Source organism: Hypanus sabinus, chromosome 21, assembly GCF_030144855.1.
Source record: "Hypanus sabinus isolate sHypSab1 chromosome 21, sHypSab1.hap1, whole genome shotgun sequence".
Classification (NCBI taxonomy): Eukaryota; Metazoa; Chordata; class Chondrichthyes; order Myliobatiformes; family Dasyatidae; genus Hypanus; species Hypanus sabinus.
Genome location: NC_082726.1, coordinates 64,135,049 through 64,162,839, shown reverse-complemented (window position 1 = coordinate 64,162,839; position 27,791 = coordinate 64,135,049). Strand labels below are relative to the sequence as shown.

At 45.1% G+C, this 27,791-nt stretch overlaps 1 protein-coding gene across 3 annotated transcripts in view; it reads left to right on the top strand.

Moving 5' to 3' along the window:
* The first annotated feature begins 609 nt into the window (after window positions 1-609).
* Window positions 610-27,791, top strand: part of LOC132379139 (2-hydroxyacylsphingosine 1-beta-galactosyltransferase-like) — a 30,110-nt gene continuing 2,928 nt past the window's right edge. The window contains exons 1-4 of one of the 3 annotated variants that reach the window (XM_059946747.1): window positions 610-879; window positions 13,288-14,119; window positions 25,479-25,618; window positions 27,591-27,667. In XM_059946747.1, coding sequence (XP_059802730.1) covers window positions 13,289-14,119; window positions 25,479-25,618; window positions 27,591-27,667 — 1,048 coding nt within the window. In that variant the 5' untranslated portion in view covers window positions 610-879; window position 13,288. Of the gene's footprint in view, window positions 880-1,219; window positions 1,348-11,925; window positions 12,283-13,287; window positions 14,120-25,478; window positions 25,619-27,590; window positions 27,668-27,791 lie in introns of those variants that run through there. The other 2 variants (XM_059946748.1, XM_059946750.1) reach the window with 2 other exon arrangements.

Here is a 27,791-nt window from a genome sequence, read left to right as displayed (position 1 = left end):
ACATCAGAATGGGGAATAAGTGTGATCTAAGTGATGTTGATCATGGAATGATTGCTGGTGCCGGACGGGGTGGTAAGAGTACCTCAAAAAATTCTGATATCCTGGGCCTTTCAAGCACAACAGTCTCTAGAGATTACAGAGAATGCATGGTATGAATAACAAAAAAAAAAATCCAGAGTGGCGGTTTTGTGGGTGAAAATGTCTTGTTAATGAGAGAGATCGGCAGAGATTGGCCAGACTGGTTCAAGCGACAGGCTGGAGACACTAGATCCAATAACCATGCACTAAAACAGTGGTGTGCAGAAGAGCATCTCTGAATGTACATTTTGAACCTTGAAGTGGATGGACTACAGCAGCAGAAGAGCACACATTTACACTCAGTGGCCACTTTATTATGTACAGTAGGCTATCTTAATAAACTAAGACAAAAAACTTCTAAAAATGAATATTAAAATATAAATATATTGTTACTCTTCCGACTTCATGTATAGAAACAGTGCGGGATACAACTTGAGTGAAAAAATTGAAACAATCTGAAGAGTCTCCACACAAAACGTCGACTCATTTAATTCCAAGGCATGGATGCTGCCTGACCTGCAGAATTTCTCCAGCACTTTGTGTGCGTTACTAATGAAACTGAAGCACATTCTCCAGGAAATACATTCCCATAAAATACTCCAGGGATGCTGGTTCTAACCGGAAAACAGGGCGCAGGTTGACGGGCGGTGCGGTCCGTTTCCCACCCGCTGACTCCGGTTCCAGTTGAGCCGGTTGTGACTCGGGGCGGAGCCCGCAGGTAGGAAGTGAAACCGAACGCTTGAGCAAGAGCTCGGATTCAGCGAGCGGAGGAGAGGCCGCTCGGAACCCTCGGCCGGTCAGGTGAGCGGTCACGCTGTGTCTGTCTCTGTCGTTAACTATCTGCAGCAAGACCAGTGTTGTAACCACTTGAATCGACGCTGGTCAAACTAACCACGGCCGGCTTCCTGTGTTGGTTAAACCCAGCGCAACGCGCTGACTGCAGCCTTTCTTCAGAACTAGTTTCTGAGCTTTCGGTCGTCGTTTTAATGTTGAGTCTGTTACTCGGCGACAAACATTTTCCAGCGGTTGCAGTTCACGTGATTCCTTTAAAAATACCGGGTGTAAGTAACCGGTTCCAAACAAGTTGGTCCCACTCGGGTGGAATTTGCATTTTGATCCCAAGTAGCTTTCCGGCGCATGGTACGGAAAAGGGTTGTGTAACGCCCTCTTAACACGGGACAGTCTCCAGGTCACAGGTTTAACAGACTGGGATCTGCAGAAAAATGCTGGCTTGTGAAGGAATAGCAGAGGATATTTCACCAGAGTTTGGTAGGAGTATGAATTGGGAGGTGAACATTCAGCCCTTTGAGTCTGTTCTATCCCACAATGGCTTCCATTTCCTTAGAAACTTTGGTTAAGAGATAGATCATCCTCGGGTTTAGAGTGAACGTTTGGCCTGGTAGTGTGTGTGAGAGAGTGCTGAGTCTTGACTCTGGTGATTCCCTGAAGGGCGTAGGCCACATCGCATTTCGCCAGAGTCCTCAGTCCTGAGTTGAAGGTTGATTGGCTCTGTGACCTCAGCTTTTACCACACAGTTCCAAAAGTCTTCCAGGCGAAGACCCTTCCTTTCCCAAGTGTGAAGTCTCTGGAGCTTCTGTTGGTGTTTCTGTAGTGCTGGGTTTTTACGGGAGGCAATTGCTCGCCCCTTGCCCAAACCTCCTCCTTTTGCAGCCAGGCTTGGGACTGTTTCTCTGAAAGTTTCGGTCCTCGTTTCTAGATGTCTATCTGTCTGCGATTCCCTGACTTTGGAAGCTGTTTCTGTATCTATCCACCTGTCCACACACACTGTGGAATCAGCCTCTTGGGCCACGCTGCCCAACAATTCCCCAGTTCAATCTGAACTAATCACGGGACAATTTATAATGACCAATTAATCAACCAAATTGTACATCTTTGGACTGTGGGAGGAAGCCAGAACACTCAGAGGAAACTCGCGTGGTCACAAGAATGCACAAACTCCTTGCAGGCAAAGGCAGGGATTGAACCCCGGTCATCTTCACTGTTAAGCGTTGTACAGCCTAGTTGAGTTTTGGAATCAGGTTTGGAATTGGTTTATTACTGTCACCTGTTGCAAGATAGAGTGAAAAGCTTGTCTTGCATACTGTTTATACAGATCAGATCATTATACGGTGCACTGAGGTAGAACAAGGTAAAACAGTAACAGAATGCAGAATAAAGTGTAACAGCTACAGAGAAAGTGCAGAGCTGGCAGACAGACAGTACAGTGCAAGATCATGACAAAGTAGATTGTGAAGTAAAGAGTCTGCCTATTGTATGGGGAACCATTCAGTAGCCAGACAACAGCAGGAGAGAAGCTGTCCTTGAGCCTGGTGGTATGTGCTTTCAGGCTTTTGTATGTTTTGCCTGATGGGAGGGTGGAGAAGGGAGAATGTCCAGGGCGGGTGGGGTCTGTGATTAAGCTGGCTGCTTTCTTGAGGTGGAGACAGAGCCCATGGAGGGGAGGCTGGTTTCTGTGGCGTGCTGAGCTGTGTTCACACTCTGTGCACTTCCTTGTGGACATGGGCAGAGTAGTTGCCAAACCAAGCTGCGGTGCATCCCGAGAGCATGCTTTCTGTGGTCCACTTCTAAAATCTGGGAAGGGCCTATGGGAACGGGCCAGATTCCTCTAGCCTCCTGAGGAATTGGAGGTGTCGGTCAGCTTTTTTAGCCATAGTGTTGATGTGGTTGGACTAGGACAGGCTATTGGTGACATCCACTCCTAGGAAGTTTATAATCACATGCACTAAATATGGTGAAGTGCTGGTACAACGAAAAATTGCCTGCAGCAGCATCACAAGCACATAGGTACAGATATACATAAAAATACTGTACATACAGTGAAAACAAGCTATGCTAAAGCAGGACACCATCAGAGATGAGGCCATACAGAGGTGATGTGTGGTGTTCCATTGCTGAGGTAGGGTTACGTTTGTGCAGGTTGGTTCAAGAACCTGATGGTTGTAGCTGTTCCCAAACAGGTGTGGGACTTCCAGCTTCACACAGTACCAGTGAGAAGAGGGCATGGCCTGGATGGTGGTGATCGTTGATGATGGATGTTGCCATCTTGAACTAGCGCCCCTGTAGATGCTGTCAGTGGTGGGGAGGGCTATGCCAGTGTGGACTGGGCTGTGTCCACTACGCTCCGCAGGCCCCTTAACTGTAATGAAAGCTTATGCACTGATAGAGATATAAACCTCATCTGTGTGGACAAAAGGGCGGACTTAATGAATTACTTTGAATTGAATGAAGAATTAATTTATACTTTTTGGATTGAAATTTTTAAGAGTTTTTAAAAGTTTTTTTTAAGATTTAGATTTACAGATCCGCACAGTAACAGGCCCTTCTGCCCAAATGAGCCAACACCACCCAATTACACCCATGTGACCAATTAACCCAGCAACCTGTGCATTGTTAGAATGTAGGAGAAAACTGGAGCATCTGGAGGAAACCTACATGGCCACAGGAAGAATGTGTAAACTTTAGCGTTGGCGGTGGGAATTGAGCCCAGGTCGCTGGCACTGCAGTAGGGTTATACTAACCGCTATGCTACTGTGGCACCCCTATTATCGATTTAATGACAGGAGTTTTGTTACAGAGTGGGAGAGTATTGTTGTAAGTTGGGATGACTGTTTCTTCTTATCTTCGCACATTGCTTTCAGACTGAGAATGTGAGGCATCCCTACCTCAAGGTTCTTGGCCAGTCTGAAGTCGAGCCCTCAGCCTTGCTCAAGGTATCTGCTAGAGACGGACTGTGAGGCCACTCCAGATACCTGGACTTGGTCTGCTACCCTTGGGGCAGGGGTGGCAAATCTATGGCACTTGTGCCCAAATTTTGTGGGTATGTGGCGTGCAGCGCCACTCTCTCGATTCCCAGAGAGTCTGTCCCAAAAAGGCTCAGGTCTTCGGACACACAGCCCATGGCAGCTAACCTGCTGCTCCTGATGTTCTGTGTTCTTCCATGACGCCTCTGTCAGGGGCACCGGCCTTGAATCAGCCCATCTCCAGAGCCACGAAAACCAGGCACCCTGAAGGCACACTCTTCTTCCAGGCTGCCTCCTTGGGATATCAAAAAGTGTCCCTGAGAGCGGGTCCCATTCCTGCAAAGAACCAAAGTCAGGGTGTAACTCCAGGTCAGGGTCTTCAGAAGAACCTTGAAAAGGAAGAAAAAGAGGTGTCAAAGATGGAAATAGAGCTGTTTCCGAAGATGTGAGCGAAGGAGTCACCATTTAGCACCATCATCACTTCACTCCGTCCCTCGAAGTTTAGAACAGCATTTCTAAAATTGAGTGGCGGGGTAGAGATATGTTTCTACCAAAGGAGATGTAAGGCAATCTTACATCCACCAGCCTGCAAGTTACCCTCGGGCAAGGTGTGGCACCTACTTAGCCCTCTGATCAGGGTCACATGAAGCCATGGGAGCAGGTGGTGGATGGTCGTATGATGCACATCAGAAGCCCTGGTTATGCGACCACTGATGCCAGGCAGACAATCTCTGAAGAGTATTGCTAATGGCTGGGATCACCTAGCTTGTAAAAAGGCTGTGCAGAAGGCAATGACAAACCACTTCTGTAGAAAAATTTGCCAAAAACATTCATGGTCATGAGACCATGATCAGCCATGTCATACAATTTGGCACGTAATGATGATGATGGTGTCTAAAGTGCTTCATTTATTTCAATCTGTCTCTGTAATTCTTTTATTATTAGTAAAACAATACTCATAAATAAGCAGCAGGACTTCTTTGTTCTTAAACGAGTCCATAATTATTGTTACTATTATTAATCAATGTTACTGTGGTATACAAGAGAATTTTTTAGAAGATTATTGCACAATTTGCTCTCGAAGATTTGCCACCCCTGTGTTAGGGTCTGATTCTGATTCTGGACCTGTGATAAGACATGTTCTTGCTCTAAAAGAAACTCCTCTAGTTGAACTGGTTTTGTGTCTCAAATACAAAATGCAGGAGGAACTCAGCAGGTCAGGCAACATCCATGGAAAGGAATAAATAGTCAACATTTTGGGCCAAGATCCTTCTTCAGGACTGGAAAGGAAGGTGGCAGAAGCTGGACTAAAAAAGTTTGTTCTGGCTTCTGGTTTTGTGTTCTGTTCTGGTTACCTCATTATAGGAAGAATGCAGAAGCTTTTGAGAGGGTACAGAGGAGATTTACTAGGATGTTGCCTGGATTAGAGAGCATGTCTTATGAGGATGGGTTGAGTGAACTTGGCCTTTTCTCTTTGGAGCAAAGAAGGATGAGGGGTGTCTTGATAGAGATATACAAGATGATAAGAGGCATAGATTGAGTGGAGAGCCAGAGACTTTTTTCCCAGGGAGGAAATGGCTAATACAAGGAGATATAATCTCAAGGTGATTGGTGGAAGGTATAGGGAGGATAGAATATAGAAACCTACAGCACATTACTGGCCCTTTGGTCCACAATGTTGTGCTGACCAGGTAACTTACTCCAGAAATTGCCTAGAACCTCAGTACCGCATACCTCTCTATTTTCCTAAGCTCCGTGTACATATCTATGAGTCTCTTAAAAGACCCTATTGTATCTGCCTCTACCACCTTCACCGGCAGTGCATTCCACGCACCCACCACTCTCTGTGTGAAAAATTTACCTCTGACATCCCCCTTGTACCTACTTCCAAGCACCTTCGAGCTGTGCTCCTCATGTTAGCCAGTTCAGCCCTTGGAAAGAGCCTCTGGCTATCCACGTGATCAGTGCCTCTCATCATTTTAAACACTTATATCAGGTCACCTCTTGTCCTCCGTCGCTCCGAGGAGAAAAGGCTTGAGTTTAAGAGCCGAGAGGTAATGTTGCAGCTATATAGGACCCTGGTCAGACCCCACTTGGAGTACTGTGCTCAGTTCTGGTCGCCTCACTGCAGGCAGGATGTGGAAACCATAGAAAGGGTGCAGAGGAGATTTACAAGGATGTTGCCTGGATTGGGGAGCATGCCTTATGAGAATAGGTTAAGTGAACTGGGCCTTTTTTCCTTGGAGTGATAGAGAATGAGAGGTGACCTGATAAAGGTATATAAGATGATGAGAGGCATTGATCATTGGATGGTAAGAGGCTTTTTCCCTGGGCTGAAATGGTTGTCACAAGAGGACACAGGTTTAAGGTGCTGGGGAGTAGGTACAGAGGAGATATCAGGGGTAAGTTTTTACTCAGAGAGTGGTGAGTGCATGGAATGGGCTGCCAGCAACGGTGGTGGAGGCAGATATGATAGGGTCTTTTAAGAGTTTCCTGGATGCATGGAACTAGGTACATGGAGGTCAGTAAAATAGAGGGCTACGGGTAGCCCTAGGTAATTTCTAAGTAAGCCCATGTTCGGTACAGCATTGTAGGCTGAAGGGTCTGTACTGTGCTGTAGGTTTTCTGTGTTTATTCCGCATGCTGTGTGCATTCAGATACAATACTTTCAGTCCTGTATTCACCCTTTTCAAAAAAAGTCACGCCAAGCTCAACCTTTTGATTCCTAACTTCGTCTGAGGTCCTACCAACATCTGCCTCACAACCTCCCACTAACTGTTCCAGCACTCTGGTCCCCAATGCTCTGCAACTCTAGTTTAAACCCCACTGTGCAGTATTAACAAAGCTTCCTGCTGGGATATTAGTCCCCTCCAGTTCAGGTGCAAACTGTTCCCTCTGTACAGGTCCCCTCCCCCTGACAGTATCCAAAGTGATATACCTGTTGTTGAGGGGGGATGGCTACTCTGCACTGGCTCCTTAATCTCTTTCCCCTTCCTGACTCTGACCCGGTTTCCTGTGTCCTGCTACCTCTCTATATGTCCTGTCTATCATCCCTTCAGCCTCCTGAATGATCCGGAGTTCATCCAGTTCCAACTCCAACTCGTTAATGTGGTTTGTTAGAAGCTGCAGCTGGATGCACCTCACAGTTTTATTGGTGAGGGACACTGGAGTTCTCCCTGCCTTCCCACATCCCTCAGGAGGAGCATTTCACTATCCTGCCTGGCATCTCTACCTAGGTGAGAAGATACAAAGAGAACGAGAAAACTTGAGCTTTTCTGTCCTTTGCGGAAGTCTTGACAAGCTAAAGCCTTAAGATCACCACCCTGCAGATGTCCACTCAGATGACGAACGCTGTGATGAAGGTTTACACCACCCTGCAGATGTCCACTCAGATGACGAGCGCTGTGACGGTTTACACCACCCTGCAGATGTCCACTCAGATGACGAGCGCTGTGACGGTTTACACCACCCTGCAGATGTCCACTCAGATGACGAACGCTGTGACGATGGTTTACACCACCCTGCAGATGTCCACTCAGATGACGAGCGCTGTGACGGTTTACACCACCCTGCAGATGTCCACTCAGATGACGAACGCTGTGACGGTTTACACCACCCTGCAGATGTCCACTCAGATGACGAACGCTGTGACGAAGGCTTACATTTGAATGCACACAGTATATGGAATAAGGTAGATGATCTTGTAATCTTAAAGATTGGCAGGTATCATGTTGTAGGTATCACTGAGACGTGGCTGAAAGGAAATCTTAGTTGGGAGTTTAACATCCAAGGATACACCTTGTAGTGAAAGGACAGGCAGGTAGACAGAGTGGGTGGGCTGGCTCTGTTGGTAAAAAATGAAATCAAATCCTTAGAAAGAGGCAACATAGGACTTGAAGGTGTAGAATTGTTGTGGGTAGAGTTTAGATACTGCATGAGTGAAAAGACCCTGAATGGAGTTTTTTAAAAATATAACCAGGAAGTGGGATATAAATTTCAATGGGAGATAGAAAGGCATTAATAATGAGGCAATGTTACAATAGTCATGGGGGAATTTCAAAATGCAGGTAGATTGGGAAAATCAGGTTGACGCTGGATCCCAAGAGAGGGAATTTGTAGAATACAAAGATGGGTTACAAGATGGGTTTTCAGAGCAGCTTGTTGTTGAGCCCACTAGGGGAAAAGCCATCCTGGGACTGGGTGTTTTCTAATGAATCAGATTTGATTAGGGAGCTTAAAGTAAAGAAATTCTTGAGAGGCAGTGATCATAATATGATCAACACAGGTGCCCCCAGGATTGTGTCCTAAGCCCCCTCCTCTGCTCCCTTTACACCCACGACTGTGCTGCCACTCACAGCTCCAATCTGCTGATCAAATTTGCAGATGACAGGATATTGACTGACCTTTTAGCAGTTACGATGAGACAGCCCAGGGAAGAGAGTTTGACACCCTGACACAGTGGTGCTGAGATAACAACCTCTCCCTCAATGTCCAAAAACAAAAGAGCTGATGGTGGATTGCAGGAGGCATGTAGGCGGGTTTGCCCTGATCAACATCAACGGGACTGCAGTAGAGAGGGTGAGTAGTTCCAAGCTCTTCAATATACACATCTCCGAAGATCCCACCTGAACTGTACACACCAGCTGTGTGGCAAAAAAAGCCCAACAGCATCACTTCCCCCTCGGGTGACTGAAGAAGTTTGGCGTGAGCCCCCAAATCCTCAAGACCTTCTACAGGGGCACCATTGAGAGCATCCTGACTGGCTGTATCCCTGCCTGGTACGGGAACTGCACCAACCTTGATTGCTGGGCACTGCAGAGCTGGTATGGACAGCCCAGCGCATCTGTGGATGTGAACTTCCCTCCACTGAGGACATTTACAGCAGCAGGTACAGAAAGAAGGCCTGGAAGATCATCGGGGACACCAGTCACCCCAACCATAAACTGTTTCAACTGCTTTTGTCTGGCAAATGGTACCGCAGCACTAAAGCCAGGACCAACAGGCTACGGGACAGCTTCTTTCTACAAGCCACTGGACTTTTAAATTCATATGTCATTGCAATGGAGTCATAATGCAAAAATGTTTACTCCCTCACGTTGTAGGTTGGATGTAAGATTTAAATAAATTCATATTCAAATTCAATTCACCCTGTGGTTTGAGAGGGAGAAGATAAAGATAGTTGTATCCGTATTACAGTGGATTAAAGAGAAGCTGGTCAAAATAGGTTGGAAAAGAACACTGGCAGAACAGCAGTGACTGGTGTTTCTGGGGCAGTTCAGAAGGTGAGGATAGATCCAGCCCAAAGATGAAAGGAGTATTCTAAACGGAGGATGAGGCACCCGTGGATGACAAGGGAAGTCAAAGGCAATTTAAAAGCAAGAGAAGCCATATAATTTGAGCAAAAATTAGTAGGAAGTCAGAGAATTAGGGAAGTGTCAAAAAAACCCAATAGAAAACAACTAAAAAAAACCATAAGGAGGGAAAAGATGAAATATGAATTTAGTCAAAAATACCAAAGAGGATACCACAATTTTTTTCAGATATATACAGAATAAAAGAGCAACAAGAGTGAATATTGCACAGCGCGGACTAGAAGGGCTGAGATGGCCTGTTTCTGTGCTGTAATTGTTATATGGTTATATTGAAAATTATACTGGAGAGGTAGTAATGGAGGCAAAAGAAATGACAGACAACAAGTATTTTGCATCAGTCTACACTGTGGAAGACACTAGTGTGCCAGAAATTTCAAAGATGTCAGGGGGCATGAGTAAGTGTGGTTGCTATTACTAAGGAGAAGGTACTTGGGAAGCTGAAAGGTCTGATGGTCAGCTGGAGCAGATGGATGAACCCCCAGCATTCTCAAAAAGGTGGCTGAAGATATTGTGCAGACATTCGTTTGTGGAGAAATTATCTTTAAATAATTACTAGATTCTGGAATGGTTCTGAAGGATTGGAAAATTGTTAATATTACTCTACCCTTTAAGAAGGGAGCGAGGCATTGGAAAGGAAATTATAGGCTGACTTCAGTATTTGGAAAGATGTTGTAGTCCATTATTCAGGATGAGGTTTTGAAGTTATTGGAGGCACACGATAAAATAGGCCAAAGTCAACGTGGTTTCCTGAAGGGAAAATCTTGCTTGACAAATCGGTTGGAATTCTTTGAGGAATTAACAGGTAGGATAGACAAAGGAGTCAATGGATGTTGTTTACTTGAATTTTTCAGAAGGCCTTTGACAAGGTGCTGCACTTGAAGCTGCTTAACAAGACAAGAGCTTGTGGTATTGTAGAAAAGGTACAAGTGTGGATAGAAGATTAGCTGATTAGCAGGAAGCAAAGAGTTGGAATTAAGGGGGCCTATTCTGGTTGGCTGCTGGTGATCGGTGGTGTTCCACAGGGTCCAGTGTCGGGACTGCTTCTGTTCATATTACATGCCAATGCTTTGGATGAAGAATTTGATTGCTTTGTCGCCAGGATTACAGATGATACTAAGATAGTGGGAGAGGAAGGTGGTTTTCAGGAAGCAGGGAGCCCGCAGGACTTAGACAGATTGGGAGAATGGACAAAGAAATGGCAATGGAATATAGTGCAGAGTAGTGTACGGTCATGCAATTTGGTAGAAGGAATAAAGGCATAAACTATTTTCTAATCGGGGAGAAAATATAAACATCAGGAATGCAAAGGAATTTGGGATGTCTTGTACAGGATTCCCTAAAGGTTAACTTGCAGACTGAGTCACTGGTAAGCAAGGCAAATGTGATGTTAGCATTTATAGTCTAGTCCTCTTGGAATCAGAGAATGGATGTGATGCTGAGGCATTGGACAGATCACACGGAGTATTGTGAGCAGTTTTATGCCACTTATCTAAGAAAAGATTTTCTGGCAGTGGAGAGGGTCCGGAGGAGGCTCAGGAGAATGATTCTGGGAATGAAACTGTCAACATATGAGGAATATTTGATGGCTGCTGGCTTGAACTCACTACAGTTTAGAAGAATGGGGTGGGGGAGAAATCTCTTTGAAACCTGTCGAGCATTGAAAGATGTGGATGTGAGATGCGTTATTTGATTTAACAACCAACACATTCCGAGGACGTGCTGGGGGCAGTCCGCAATTGTTGTCTCACTCCCAGTATCAACGCAGAATGTCCACAATGTTCGGCAGAACAACACAAACAACAACAACAAAACAAGCCCCTTTCTTCTTTAATATTTTTTAAATGCTAAGGGTTTGTAGTAACTTCACTCACCCCGTCGCTGAACTGATTCCACACACCATAGACTCATTTTCAAGGACTGTACAGCTAGATACTTATTACTTATGTATTTATTGTTATTATCTTGTTTTTTTTCTTTTTGTATTTCCACATTCTTTGAGTTAGTGCTGCTGGGGTTCTTGTACAGAAACTGCTACATGGCACTGTTCATGATTGTGAACAGTGAGCATCTGGGTACAAGGGTACCCAGTTGTATGTGTTCCAGTTATATGGTGAAAATGCTCCTGGAATATTGATCCCAGGCCTGGCCTCGTTTATAGATGTCCAGCGGAGGGATTGGAGCATTAGATTCATCAGATTAATCCCTGGGATTTCTGATGGTTGTCCGAGGAATAGGTGAGCAAACTTCCTGAAGGTATACTTCCTTAAGTTCAGAAGGATGAGTGTCAAGGAAATGAAACATTTAGAATCGTTATTACGCTTGACAAATAGGCGTGGCTTTCCCTGTTTGAGGTGTCTGGAGGGTCTTCACCCAGAGGGTAATAAACCTTTGGAATTCTGCCTGAAGATTCTTCAGAATTCTCCCTCTGCCCAAGAGGCCTACGGAAGCTCAGTTACTGAATATCTTCAAGCCCTGATGAGGTGTTTTGGTCTGTAACGTCAACTGTTTATTTATTTGTTTTGGATACTGCCCGACCTGCTGAGTTCCTGCAGCATTTTGTGTGTGTGTGTGTGTGTGTGTGTGTGTGTGTGTTACTCTGGCTTTCCAGCATCTGCAGAACCTCTTGCCTTTATGATTTGCTGCTCTGCTGTGAAGCCTCTTCGAGGGTTGTCTACCCTGAAGAAGGGTATGTTTTCTCTTTGATGGGAGTTCAGTGAGACTTTCACCTAGTGCTCCCTCTCTGTGATCTCTGACAGTCCTGATGTAGGGGCTCAGCCCAGAACATTAACTATTTATTCCTCTCCGTTGATGCTGCCTGACCCGCTGAGTTCCTCCGGCATTTTGTGTGTGTTGCTCTAGATTTCCGGCATCTGCAGCCATCTTGTGCTTATGCATTTTTCTGTATGTTTTGATGCACGTGTGATAAATAAATGAAAGAAATGAGTATGAATCTGAGAATTTGCGGCCATCAGAGTTGGGAATAGAACACAGAATAGTGCTGCACAGGAAGAGGTGCTTCAATTTAAATGCTGGGCCAGATGGACTGAAACAGCAGGGTGTCGGGATCAGAGGTGAGGGTTGGACCGGTTCTGCTCACTGCCCTGTGATGCTTGCTCTGCCCTTCACTGCACTGAGGCTTCGGGCCTGCTCTGGCTGCTCTAGGCCTCAAGCTGACGACTCACTTCTGTCCAAAATGCTATTTGCTTATTTTTAATGACTGCGTGATTTGTTTTTTTTCTCTCTCTGCATGTTGGGTGTTTGTCGGTCTTTTTTAAATGGGTTCTTTTGGTTTCTTGTAGCTGCATTGAAGGAGATGAATTTCAAGCATATTATGTGTACGTACTTCGATAATAAGTGTACTTTGAACAACAACATTGTGCCCAAACAATTAGTAATTAAATGACCAACTAAACTCATCCCTTCTGCCGACACCGTGATCATAACCTTCTATTTCCTCACATTCACGTGTCTGTCTAAATTTCCCTAATGTATCTGCCTCGACCACACCCCAGAGAGCACACTCTAGGCACCCACCTCCCTGTTTGATTTTTAAAAAGCCTGCCCCTCACATCTCCTCTGAAATTGCCCCCTCCCACCTTAAATATATGCCCTCTGGTATTAGACATTTCAACCCTGGGAAGCTGAAGCTCCCTGTCAACTCTACCTATGCCTCTCATAATGTTACAAACGTCTGTCAGATCTCCCCTCAGCCTCTGTTGCTCCAGAGAAAACAGCCAAGTTTGTCCAGCCTCTCATTATAGCACATGGCCTCAAATACAGGCAGCATCCTGATAAACCTCTTCTGCATCCTCTCCAAAACCTCAACATCATTCCTTTAATGGGAACTGTATTCAGTACTCCAGATGTGGCCTGACCAGAGTTTTAAAAGCTGCCAACATACCTTCCTGACTTTTGAACTCAGTGCCTTGACTAATAAAGGAAGGCATGCCAAATGCCTTCTTAACCATCCTATCAACCTGTGTAGACACTTCCAGGAAACTGTGAACTTGGACCCCTAGGTCCCTCTGCTCATCTACACTGTCAGAATGTTAACAGACTTATTTTGCTCTCTGCAGAATGAAGTTGCTGATTGTTCCCCTTTTCCTCCTCCTGTTGTCTTTGGTATCCTTGAAGATCTCCGCCGGGGCCAAGGTAATGGTTATTCCACCCATCATGTTTGAGAGCCACCTGCAGATATTCCGGACGCTGGCCAAGGCTCTGCACAGCCGAGGGCACGAGGTAGTCCTTGTGGTGTCCGAGGGGCGAGAAATTGAGCAGTCTCCATACTATCGGTCTCAGCTGTACCCTGGGATGTTCACCAGTCAGACTGCTGACAACTTCCTGCAGGAGAGAATGAGGAACATCTTCTCTGGTAGGCTGACCTCCCTGGAACTGTTCGGCATTCTGGAATCCTACACGGCAAACTGTGACAGGATGGTGGGCAATCGAGAATTGGAGAGTCGTCTGAGGGAAGAGAAGTTTGATCTGTTACTGGTGGACCCCAATGAAATGTGTGGCTACGTCTATGCTGAGATCTTGGGCTTAAAACACGTGACATTTTCCACTGGGCTGTGGTTCCCAGCGGAGCTCGGGGCTCCTGCACCTATTTCCTACGTCCCGGAATTTAATTCTCTCATGACCGATCGGATGGACCTCTTGGAACGTGCATGGAACGCTTTGATTTACATTGTCAGCCGCATAGGCACCAGATGGGCCATCCTTCCAAAATACGATGCAATTGTGCAGAAGCACAAAGTGGGACCCTCCAGGTCGATGATGGAGGTTGTCCAAGGCTCGAGCATGTTCCTTCTCTGCACGGATGTGGCTCTGGAGTTTCCGCGTCCCACTCTGCCCACAATTGCATTTGTGGGAGGAATCCTCACCAGGCAGGCAAACCCCCTGTCAGAGGTGAGTTACACCAATCACTCTTCAACCAAAGGCCCCATTTTGCCAGGTCTTGAGGGAGAGAGCTTGAGCAGGATGGGACTTTATTCTTTGAACATAGAAGACTGAAGGGTGAACTTACAGAGGTCTATAAAACCGTGAGGGTTGTAGAAGGGGTGAATGCGCACAGTCTTTTTCACACGTTTGAGGAATAAATGATTAAAAGGCATGGGTTTATGGTGAGAGAGGAGAGATTTCATTGGAATTTGAGGGACAACATTTTCACCCTGAAGGTGGCCAGTATTACAGCTTCAGAATACAGCGACGCCCTTAGAACAGAGATGAGGAGGAACTTCTTTAGCCAGAGGGCAGTGAATCTGTGATGGTTGTGGAGACCAAGTCATTGGGTATATATAATGCAGAGGTTGATAGGTTTTTGGTGAGTCAGGGTGTCAAAGGTTACAGGGAGGAGAAAGGAAAATGGGATTGGAATGCATTAAAAAAAATCAGCCATGATGGATTGGCAGAACAGACTTGATGGGCCGATTGGCCTAATTGTGCTCCTATCTCTTATTGTATATGGAATAAGCTGCCATAGGAAGTGACTGAGTCAGATACATTAACGATATTTGAAAGACACTTGCACAGGTACGTGAATAAGAAAGATTGAGGAATATGGACTGAATGTGGGCAAATAGAGCTAACTCAAAAGGGAATCTTGGTTGACCAAGGACTAGGTGGGCTGAATGGCCTGCTTCCATGCTGTATGACTCTAGGAGCTGTAATGATACACACGGTGCAAACTAGACAGTTTCAAATAATGGGCATTGAGAAGAAGAGAGTGTCAAGTCCCAGACAGCTTAACCCCTGAGGTGAAAAATGAGACCAAGTATGGATTTGCAATTTAAACAAAAAGGAGGAAAATAAACTCTATTTTGGATGCTGAAGACACTGAGATTAAGTGGTATCTTCTGAGGGAGGAAAGTGACCCAATCTGAAGTTATGAAGCAGAGGAGGGGGGAGTGTTGGAGCCTATAACTTAGGAAGTAAAACAGTTTAAAAAACTGTAACTCAGACAGTTAAAACAATACTTCTGACACTCTCCTTATACTTTCCTTCAATTACTTAAAATTATGCCCTCTCATGTTAACCATTTCAGCTCTGGGGGGAAATGTCTCTGGCTGCCCACTCTATCTAAGCCTCTTAGCATCTTGTACACCAAGTCATCTCATGTCCTCCTTCACTCCCAAGCTGGCTTAACCTATCTTCATAGACTTGCTCTCAACCAGTCAGCAATCTGGTAAATCTCCTCTGCACCCTCTCTAAAGCTTCCATGTCAGTCCTATAATGAGGCATCAGAAATGAGTTCAAATAAAAGTATTTTAAAAGGGAGTTCAGACTGTAAATAGGTTTGCACACCATGTTTGAGGAAAACTCCAATAAGTTTCTTGTCATATACACCAGGTGCAATGAAATGCTTTGTTTATGTGAAGCACACAGAGTAAACAGTGTCCATGGTAATATCAAATACAAGGAACAATAGAATGGTGCAGAGTTTGCAGGAGTTGGAGAGGTGCTAATTGAGAAGTTGCCCATTCTGATATGTCTATCCATGGCCTCCTCTACTATCAAGATGAATCCATACTCAGGTTGGAGGAACAACTCCTTATATTCCATCTGGGTAGCCTCCAACCTGATAGACATTGACTTCTCTAACTTACGTTAATGCCCCTCCTCCCCTGCTTACCCCATCCCTGACATATTTAGTTGTTTGTTTTTTTTCCTCTCTCTCTGCCCATCACTCTGCCTGTCTCCATCTCCCTCTGGTGCTCCCCCCCTCCCCCTTTCTTTCTCCCTAGGCCTCCCATCCCATGATCCTTTCCCTTCTCCAGCTCTGTATCACTTTTGCCAATCACCTTTCCAGCTCTTCGCTTCATCCCACCCTCTCCGGTCTTTTCCTGTCATTTCGCATTTTCCCCTCCCCCCCACTACTTTCAAATCTCTTAGTGTCTTTCCCTTCAGTTAGTCCTAACGAAGGGTCTCGGGCCGAAGCGTCAACAGTACTTCTCCTTATAGATGCTGCCTGGCCTGCTGTGTTCCACCAGCATTTTGTGTGTGTTGTTTGCTAAAGAGATAGCAGGTACATTGGTTATAAACTTTCAAGAATCACTTGATTCTGGCATGGTCCAGGAGGACTACAAGATTACAAATGTTAAGAGGGAGGAAGGTGAAAGAAAGAAAATTACTGTCAGCCGAATCTCTGTGACTGGGTAAGTGTTGGAGTCTATTAGTACGGAGTACTTGAAGAGTGATGATAAACTAAGTCAAAAGCAGCATTGTTTCTGTACAGGGAAATCTTGCCTGACAAATCTGTTAGTGTTCTTCGAGGAAGTAACAATCAGGGTGGACAAAGGAGAGGCAGTGGATGTCATTTACTTGGAATTTCAGAAGGCATTTGTTAAGGTGTCTCACAGGAGGCTACTTAACAAGATAAAATCCTATGCCATTACAGGAAAGATACTGGCACTGATAGAGGAATGGCTGACAGGCAGGAGGTAGTGAGTGGGAATAAAGGGGGTCTTTTCTGGTTGGCTGCCGGTGACGAGTGGTGTTCCTTGGGGGTCAGTATTGGGGCTGCTACTTTTCACATTGTTTGTCAGTGATTTAGATAGTAGAATTGATGGCACTGTGGCAAAGTTTGCAGATGATATGAAGATAGGTGGAGGGGTTGGTGGTGTTGAGGAAGCAATGCGATTGCAGCAGGACTTAGACAAATTGGAAGAATGGGCAAAAAATGGCAGATGGAATACAGTATTTGGAAATGTGTGATAATGCAGTTTGATAAAAGGAACAAAAGTGAAGAATATTATCTAAATGGGGAAAAAATTCAAAAATTGGAGCTGCAGAGGGACTTAGGAGTCCTTGTGCAAGACTCCCAGAAGGTTAATTTACAAGTTGTGGTAAAGAAGGCAAATGCAATGTTGGCATTAATTTTAAGGGGAGTAGAATATAAAAACAAGGAGATAATGCTGAGGGTAAGACACTAGGCAGGCTGCATTTGGAGTATTGTCAACAGTTTTGAGCCCCGTATCTGCAAAAGGATATGTTGTCATGAGAGAGAGTTCAAAGGAAGTTCATGAAGATGATTCTGGGAATGAAGGAGTTAACATATGAGGTGTGTTTGGCAGCTTTGGGCCTGTACTCACTGGAATTTAGAAGAATGCAGGGGGATCTCATTGAAAGCTACTGAACGTTGAAAGGACTAGATAAGGTGGATGTGGAGTGGATGTTTCCTGTGGTGGGGATGTCCAGAACTAGAGGGCACAGCCTCAATATTGAAGGGTGATCCTTTAGAACAGAGGTGAGGGAGAATTACTTCAGTCAGAGAGTGGTGAGTTGTAGATTGTTCCGCCACAGTCTGCTGTGGAGACCAAGACTGTGGATATATTTAAAGTGAAAATTGTTAGTTTCCTGATGGTCAGGGCATCAAAGGATATGGCAAGAAGGTAGATGTATGGGGTTGAATGGGATCTGGGATCACCCATGATGAAATAGTGGAGCAGACTTGATGGGCTAAATGGCCTAATTCTGCTCCTATGTCTTATGGAGAGCTGAAAGAAATGTTAGTGACAATAAGGGAAGAGTTAGTGTGGCACGTTCGAGAACGTGGCCACACTAGTTTATTTATTTAAAGATACAACCCAGAAAAGACTCTTTTAGCCCAACAAGCTGCACCACCCAGCAACCCAGCTATTTAACACTAGTCTAATCACAGGATAACTTACAATGACTAATTGACCTACCAACCGATATGCCTTTGGATGTGGAAGGAAACTTGTGCGTCACTGGAAGGAGGTACAAACGTCTTCCAGGCTGTGTCGGAATTGAACTCTGATGGCCCGAGCTGTAATGGCGTCACGCTGACTGCTACGTGACTGTGGTGCCCATTGTCAAAGAAGTGACTGATTCGGAAATCTGACAGCAGTTGTCACAATGATTTCTTGTGCTATTTATTACACAAGTGTTGCCCCTACTGGTGGTGTGTATGGTGGAAGGTCAGGGGCAGGTCGGACAGGTATCTCCTGGAAAGAACCAATCTGCGTAAAGGGACCTGTGTGCAAATCAGAATTGCGTTTATTATCACTGACGTGTCGTGAAATTTGTTCTCTTTTGGGCAGCAGTACAGCGTATGACATAAAATATACTATAAATTACTATAAGAAACACTGGTAATAACAAAAAAAAAGTACAAGAAGGGAGCAAGAACAGTGGAGTAGTGTTCATGGACCGTACAAAAATCTCATGGCAGAGAGGAAGAAGCTGTTCCTGAAACATTGGATGTGTGTCTTCAGGCTCTGGTACGTCCTCTCCGACAGTAGGAATGAGAAGCGGGCTCGTCCTGGGTGGTGGGGCCTCGTGATGACTAGATGCTGGGGTTGGAATGGTGACTGCCCATAGTCCAGAACAGAGGCTGTACTGAGGATACCGAAAGGTTACTGATTGTGGTGTCTAACATATATGAAAGTCAAAAGTAGCTGTGGATTCTTTTGTCCATGAATTATTAGAGTTATAAAATGAGAAACAGCTCCTTTGTTCCAACGGGTCCATGCGATCAAGATTCCCATCTAAGCCAATCCCACTTGCCCACATTGCTTTTAACCTTTCCTATCCATGTACCTGTCCAATGTCCCTCCCTCAAGCACTTCCTCTGGCAACTCCTTCCATATTCTGACCACACTCTGTGTGGAAAAGGTTACCCCTCAGCTTCCTATAAAATCTCTACCCTCTCAAATGAAACTTAAGCTTTCTAGTTTTTGATTCCACAACTCTGGGAGAAATATGTTCACCCTGTCTCTGCCCCTCATGATTTTGTACATCCCCATAAGATCATCTCTCATTCTCCTATGCTGCAGTGAATCAAGTCCCAACCTCTCTCGAAAACTCAGTCCTTCCTGGTAAAATCCTCTTCCATCTCCTCTGCTCTCTTCAGCTTCATGACATCTTCCCCATAGTAGGGTGATCAAAACTAAACACTGTACTCCAAACGCAGCCTCACCAATATCTTGTAAAACTGCAACAGCTCACATGTTTGATAGACATGAAGGCCAGTGTACCAAAACCGTTCACCACCTTGTCTACCTGTAATGTTGCTTTCAGGGAACCATGTTCTTATATTTAACATTCAAGGGAAGTTTGGATGTGAGGGGTATGGAGGGATGGCCCAGATGGGACTAGGGCAGGATAGTTATTTAGAACAGACTAGATGGGCTGAATGTCTTGTTTCTGTGCTGTAGTGCTCTATGACTCTGTCTTATAACAGAGCATTCAAAGCAAAACAACACCTACTCAGTTTTAATGTGGAGCTTTCAATCTTCCTGATTACTTGGATGAACGTGTTGTTAAACATGTTCTCTGCTGTCATAGATGTTGCCATGCCAACTTGCTGGCAGAGCTGGGCCTGGAGTGTGGAGACAGGCTTGTCCCAGTGATCGGTACAGTGGCACAATAATGAGTTTAATGATGCAGTCTTGATTCAAGTGGTTAATGGTACCCATGCAAACAACAAATAGGAAAATACATTTCAATAGTTTTTTTTTGTGCTTTGCATTGATTCTGAAGCACAAATGGTTAAGTGACTTGTACTGAGTGACGAAGCTTTTCCATGTCAAGTTGACACTTGTCCTAGTTGTATGTGGGTCAGCTCTGGTGAGGTTGAGTGGCATTTTGTAGAAGTGTTGAAGCTGCTTGTCCACTTGTTCTGCTTGTTAATCGAACCCATATTCGTGGACAATTTAACGATAGTTAATTAATGGCCTTGTGGTTAGAGAGTGGGCAAATGCAAGTGTAATTTCTCCTTGTTTGTGGGTCCTCAACAAGTCTCTGGTGATGAAATTACCTCTCACAGTAGAGTGCTAGTAGGTACAAAAGTGCAGAGCCAATTTGCAGTGGGTGCTTTAAACCCCACTGAACGTGCTGCCCTCTGTACCTGGGGTTCCAGCTAAAGCCCACATCAGGTACTGAAAAGTATTGGGTGCTTGTCTCTCGAGCCTTCCTTCAGCCAGAGTGCGGTGAATCTGTGGAATTCATTGCCACTGATGGCTGTGGAGGTTGAGTCACTGGGTATCCTTACAGTGGAGGTTGAGTCACTGGGTATCCTTACAGTGGAGGTTGAGTCACTGGGTATCTTTACAGCGGAGGTTGAGTCGCTGGGTATCTTTACAGTGGAGATTGAATCACTGGGTATCTTTACAATGGTGGTTGAGTCACTGGGTATCTTTACAGCGGAGGTTGAGTCACTGGGTATCTTTACAGCGGAGGTTGAATCACTGGGTATCTTTACAGTGAAGGTTGAGTCACTGGGTCTCTTTACAGTGGAGATTGAGTCACTGGGTCTCTTTACAGTGAAGGTTGAGTCACTGGGTAACTTTACAGTGGTGGTTGAGTCACTGGGTATCTTTACAGCGGAGGTTGAGTCACTAGATATATTTACAGTGGAGGTTGAGTCACTGGGTATCTATACAGCGGAGGTTGAGTCACTAGATATATTTACAGTGAAGATTGAGTCACTGGGTCTCTTTACAGTGGAGATTGAGTCACTGGGTATCTTTACAGTGAAGGTTGAGTCACTGGGTAACTTTACAGTGGTGGTTGAGTCACTGGGTATCTTTACAGCGGAGGTTGAGTCACTGGGTATCCTTACAGTGGAGGTTGAGTCACTGGGTAACTTTACAGCGGTGGTTGAGTCACTGGGTATCTTTACAGTGGAGGTTGAGTCACTGGGTATCTTTACAGCGGAGGTTGAGTCACTGGGTATCTTTACAGTGGAGGTTGAGTCACTGGGTAACTTTACAGTGGTGGTTGAGTCACTGGGTATCTTTACAGTGGAGGTTGAGTCACTGGGTATCTTTACAGTGGTGGTTGAATCACTGGGTATCTTTACAGCGGAGGTTGAGTCACTGGGTAACTTTACAGTGAAGGTCGAGTTACTGGGTATCTTTACAGCGGAGGTTGAGTCACTGGGTATCTTTACAGTGGAGGTCGAGTCACTGGGTATCTTTACAGCGGAGGTTGAGTCATTGGGTAACTTTACAGTGAAGGTCGAGTCACTGGGTATCTTTACAGTGGAGGTTGAGTCACTGGGTATCTTTACAGTGGAGGTTGATAGGTTTTTGAATAGTCAGGGCACCAAAGGTTATTAGGAGAAGCAGGAGAATGGGGTTGAGAGGGATAATAGATCAGCCATGATCTAGAGGAGAAGAATTTATGGGCTGAATGGCCTAATTCTGCTCTGCTGTGTAATGGTTCTCTGGCTGAAAAGGCCAGGAGGCTGACCATCACTGTAGCTGTGAGCACTCACGGGGTTTCATTTGCGGGGAGGCTCGTGGGCTGCCGTGTCAGCTGGTCTGTGACGTGGGAAGGCCGGGGCAATGCCGATCCAGTCCAGCACACTCCCAGCTGCTCCTGTAAATACAGCAACTGCTTCAGAGGCACGGTGAGCAGGCAGCTTGAAGTGAACGGTGACGGATGGATAATGTGGAGGGTGGTTAATTAAAGTGGTGATGTGCTGATGAAAGAGTGGAAACTATTCTGTGTGTGTCACTGCAGTGTGAGAACGAGCATTGAGGACTCTGTCCCTCAGGGTGTTGAAATTAACATCTGTGTCCTTGAGAGGAGAAGAAGCCAGTGTTTGTCTTTTTCAATCCTTAGACATAGATAAAAATAGTTATAGAATATAGAACAGTATAGGCCCTTTGGCCCACAAAGCTGAACTAATCTTTTAACCGAATTCAATATCAACCCTTCCCTCCCACACAGCCCTCCATTTTTCTTTTATCCATGTGTCTGAGTCTCTTAAATGTCTCTAATGTGTCCACCTGTACCATCACGCTGGCAACATGTCGCATGCACCCACACACTCAAAGACTACTAACATGCCCGCTATGTTTTCCTCCAATCTCCTCAAATTATATCCTCTTGTATTTGCTGCTTCTGCTCTGGGAGTGGACAACCAGCAAGGTACTGTTTATCCACTCTTACTTACCTCTGTCCCTTAACATCTTGTACACCTCTATCAAGTCACCTCTTATCCTCCTTCACTCCAAAGAGGAAAAAACCTTAATCTGCTCAATGTATGCTCAAAAGACATGATCTCTAATCCAGGCAGCATCCTGGTAAATCTCCTCTGCACCCTCTAAAGCTTCCACATCCTTCCTATAGTGAGGCAACCCGAACTGACACAATGTTCGAAGTGTGGTCTAACCAGGGTTTTATAGAGCTGCAACATTATCTCACAACTCTTGAACTTAATCCTTCAACTAATGAAAGCCAACACACCATCTGCCGCCTTAACCACCCTACAACTTGTATGACAACCTTGAGGGATCTCCAAGTACCATCTGTTCCTCCACACTGCTAAGAATCCTGCCATTGATGTTGTACACTACCTTAAAGGAGATTTACCGTGAACGCTGCAGAAGTCTGGAGTTGATCGCAATACAGCTTGTCCTCTGGCAGGTGGGGGAGTTGATCACAATACAGCTTGTCCTCTGGCGGGTGGGGGAAATTGATCGCAATACAGCTTGTCCTCTGGCGGGTGGGGGAAATTGATCGCAATACAGCTTGTCCTCTGGTGGGTGGGGGAGGAGAGAGCAGTAGCGACTCCAGCCTGGACCACACCGCCCCGGTGGAGAGCGCCGGCTTCTCCTTGAGACAGCTTGGGCTTCCTTCCACATTCCAAAGACAAGGTGAATGATAAATAGTTAAATTAATGTATTATTATCATGTACTGAGGTACAGTGGAAAAAGTTGTCCTGCATACCATTCATTCAGATCAACTCAATACATAGTGCATTGAGCTATTAGAAGATAGAATAGCATAATGCAAATTAAAGTGTAACAGCGGCAGAGAAAGTGCAATGCAATGCAGGTAGACAAGTAGTTGGAAAGATCATAACAAGGTGGATTGTGAGGACAAAATTCTTATCTAACTAGGGGATTGTTCAATAATCTTAAAGCAGTAGGATAGAAGCTGTCCTTCACCCTAGTGATGTGTGCTTTTTAAAAATTATCTCTTGCCCGGTGGGTGGTGGGGGTGAATATATAATATCTGGGGGGGGGTGTTATGGGTCTTTGATTATCTTGGCTTCTTTAGGGTCCAAGGGTCCTTTACGGAGGCAGTGAGAAGTGTAGGCAGACTTCACAGAGGGAAGGCTGGTTTCCTGTGTTGTAATGAGTTGTGTCCACAACTCTGCACATTTTTGTTTTACAATCCTGCCCAGTCTCTCTGGTCATATTCTATCGGTCTCTTAAAATTAAACAATTACCCTCAAAAGATAATTGGCAGGTAAACTGTTTTGAACTACGCTTTGGAACTTTGGAAAGTCAGTATCTAAAACTGTAAGGATGCAGAATCAGTTGACACTTTTAAACACCAACACAAAACTTTATTTATTTAACCCTACTTTTAACTAACATCTTTTTGTCTTTCATTTTCATGTTTGCAGCTTATCCCATTGTAAAGCACTTTTAATTACTTTGTGTGGAAAGTGCTCTATAAATAAGTTATCATTATTTTGGCAATCATGTAGATGGATTTGCAGTAGAATCCGTGAGTGGACAGGTGGCTGAGGTCGCAGGGTTGAGAATAATCATGGTGGAAGTGTTGCTTTCTGTCCTTAACAACTGTAAGTTCCCTTTAAGATGCAGATGAATGGTAGGGTCTGGGAGCATTTGATGAGAATGTGTGGAGAATATTTCTTGGCCTGACCACGTGTCTCTGTTCTTTAGTAATACTGAGTTTTTACAATTAGTTTGGTGTTAGGAATTCAGATGTTATGGAATTATGTGAATGCACAGTTGTTGATTTAAATAAGAATCTGTCTTCAGTTCTTAGTGTCAATTGCATGCAGTGAACAGTTTAAAGTTAAAAGGACAGCTTTGTTATCAGATGCACTGTCGACAGAGCAGGCAGCTGTCTCACAGTAAGTGGTTGGCTGCTCGAGGGATATGGTTTGCAAAGTGAGATGACCATGATACATAATCAGTTCAATGCAAGTCATTGGGGATGTGGTAACTGGCTGGCATCAAATCAGGCATGTGGGCTGAATTTGTTTTGCAACATGGTGACTTAACTCCTAGGAATTTCATAGACCAGGCAGATGAGCATCAAGTAGCACATCAAACATGGTCTGAGGCATATTTGTTGGGACATTTGTGTACTCAGAGAGTCGGCCCTCACAGCATTAGTTCTGGGAACTGGCATCAATGTCTTCAGAAGCTTTTGGACCACCTTGTGTTGCACTTTGTAGATATACCTGGGCAGATACTTTGGGACATTTAAGAAACTCTTAAATAGGCGCATGGTTGACAGAAAAATGGAGGTCCATGTAGGAGGGAGAGTGAAGGGGTGGAGATGCATCCCAACCACAGAAGGTATAAGACACTCCTTTCCTTCCCCACCCTGATCAGGGTCATGTGAAGCCATGGGAGCAGGTGGTGGATGATCATATGAGGGGCTACTGCATATCACAAGTCCTGGTTAGCAACCACTGACACCAGGCAATCTCTGAAGAATACTTTGCCACAGTGTTCTATGTGGAACTCAGCAGAAATAATAAGACCCCAAAAATATTGAAGTACAATGTCATTGTAGCTCTTGGAATTGGATTGACTCACCTGCTGTAACCTTTGATCTTAAGAATATTTACTTATTGAGATACAGGATGAAGTAAATCTGATTTTCATGTTTGCTAAGGGCAGAATTTGTGCAAGAAGTACCAAAAGGCTCTTGGGGGAGAAATCTAACTTCACTAAGATTGAGATTAGAAGGTGGTGGCTGTTGACACAATGGAGGGCCTGGTTAGATCGTCGTTGATAATTCTGCAGCTTCTGTGATGACTTAGCATGAAAGTGAGGGAGGGAAGAACGGTACACCAGAACTGTGCTATGAAGGGTATACTTGTTACAGAAGGCATATAATGAAGATTCAGTAGATTTTCCTTGGATTGGGGATTCTATCACTGAGGGTTGACAAAGGATGTGGTTCCATGATCTAGAGTTAACAAATGTGAGAGGTGATAGAACAGACATGAAATGATTTAATCTAGGGTTCATGGAGTTGTGTAAGTAGCTAAACAGGCCACTCGGCTAACCATGTTAATGCACGTGGGGAAGATTTTCAGAATCAAGCATCAGATGTTTAGTGTGGAAGTACCACAACAACAGAGGTTGGGGAAACAGCACTGCTTTTATTTCTGCTGTGGGCTATCAAAAAGTCCAAATGTAATGATGCCTTAGGATTAGTAAAACAATCTCTCAGAAAAGAGAGCTGAGAATGGAGTGCTCAACTCTGCCGAGGTGTCCAACAGATGTGCTTTGTCTGAAGGTACTGTCAGCCTGGGTGCAGGACGCGACGGATGGGGTGGTGGTCGTGTCGTTCGGTGCTGGAGTCAAGTACCTGTCTGAAGATTTAACCACAAAGTTAGCAGCTGCTCTTGGTCGCCTACGCCAGAGAGTCATATGGAGGTAAGGGGGAAGTGGGGTGTGGATGAGGAGGACGGGGGAAAGAGTGAAGAGGGAATGGGGAGAGGGAGGGACACTAATCTCCGGCTAAAGAAAATCCTCATCCCTGTTCTAAAAGGATACTCTATTATTCTGAGGCTGTATCCTCTGGTCTTAGACTCTCCCACCATGGGACACAGTCTCTTCACCTCCACTCAACAAGGCCTTTCACCTTGATAGGTTTCAATGAGGTCACCCCTCATTCTTCTGAATTCTAATGGATACAGACCCAGTGCCATCAAACAGGTTAAAAGCGATATGGGCAAATGGGACTGGCAGCTCATTCTCTCCCCATCTAAATAATAGTCTGCCATTTACTATTTCTACCAAAGTGCATATAAGTAATGGTACTCTGTTCCCATCCCTCTGCAACTCTAGTTTAAACCCCACCATAAGATATAGGTGCAGAAGTAGGTCATTTGGCTCATTGAGTCTGCTCTGCCATTCAATCCTGGGCTGATCCAATTCTTCCAGTTATCCCCACTCCCCTGCCTTCTCCAACATTGTATTTTATTTGCCACTTCTTTCCGAGTCTCTCTGCACACTCTGTTTCCTCAACACTACCTGCTCCTCCACCTATCTTTGTATCATTGGCAAATTTAGCCACAAATCCATTTATCCCATCGTAGTCCAAATCATTGACATAGCGTACATCATAAAAAGCAGTGGTCCCAATACCGACCCCACTGGAACTCCACTGATAACTGGCAGCCAGCCAGAATAGGGTCCCTTTACTTTCACTCTCTGGTTTTCTGTTGATGGGCCAATGCTCCACCCATGCTAGTAATTCCATGAGCTCTTATCTTGCTAAGCAGCCTCATGTGTGCCACCTTGTCAAAGGCCTTCTGAAAATCCAAGTATACCACATCTACTGCATCTCCTTTGTCTACCCTCTTGTAATTTCCTCAAAAAATTGCAGCAGGTTTGCTGGGCAGGATTTTGGCCTATCTTGTCATGTGCCTCCAGGTACTCCGTAATCTCATCCCTAACAATCAATTCCAACAACTTCCCAAACACTGATGTCAGGCTAACAGAACTATAGTTTCCTTTTTGCTACCATGCAGCATTAACAAACCTTCCCGATAGAATACAAGACCCCTCCAGTTCAGGTGCAAACCATCCCTTTTGTACAGGAACCACCTTCCAAATATAGTAAGCCCTCCCTCCTACACCAACTCCTTAGCCACATGTTCCTAGTTCTGGCCTAACTAGCATGTAGCAATCCTGAGATCACAACCCTGGAGGTCCTGCCCTTTAAATTAGCACCCAACTCCCTATGCAGAACCTCGTCACTTGGTACCTACATGGACCATGACTTCTGGCTGTTCACCCTCCCACTTAAAATGCTGAGGACCCCATTCGAGTAATCCCGGACACTGCCACGTGGGAGGCAACATACCATATGAGAATCTTGTTCTCGCCTACAGAACCTCCTGCCCATTCTCCTAATGAATCCCCTATCACCACAGCGTGCCTCTTCTACCCTCTTACCTTCTGAGTCACAGAGGCTGACTCAGTACCAGAGATCCAACCGCTGTGACTTTCCTGTGTTAGGTCTTCACCCCCCCGACAGTATCCAACGTGGTGTACCTGTTGCTGAGGGGGATAGCCACAGGAATACTCTGCAAAGGCTCTGTAACCCCTTTCCCCTTCCTGCAGTCGCCCAGGTTCCTGTCTCCTACACCTTGAGTGTAACTACCTCTCTGTATGTCCTATCTCTCACCCCTTCAGCCTCCTGACTGATCTGGAGTTCATCCAGTTCCAGCTCCAACTCCTACATGCAGATTGCTAGAAGCTAGAAGCTGGATGCACTTCTCGCAGGATGAGGTGGGGGGGGGGGAAGAAAGTAGGGGAAAAGGGAGGGAAATGCACTGATGTTGTTCCTGGGAGGGTAACGGGATTGAAAGATGATTCATCTTTGATCTTCACTCCTCAGGTATTTTGGGAAAAAGCCCCGTAGCCTGGGCAGTAATACAAAGCTGATGGAATGGATCCCACAAAATGATCTATTGGGTATGTGTGAACAGTTTGGCAACAGTCCACAATACATTTATAATCAGTTTCACTCATTTGATATTTAAACCCTGCGTCAGTAAAAGATCAGTGGGATTAATTGAAGCATTTCTCTCCCATTCAG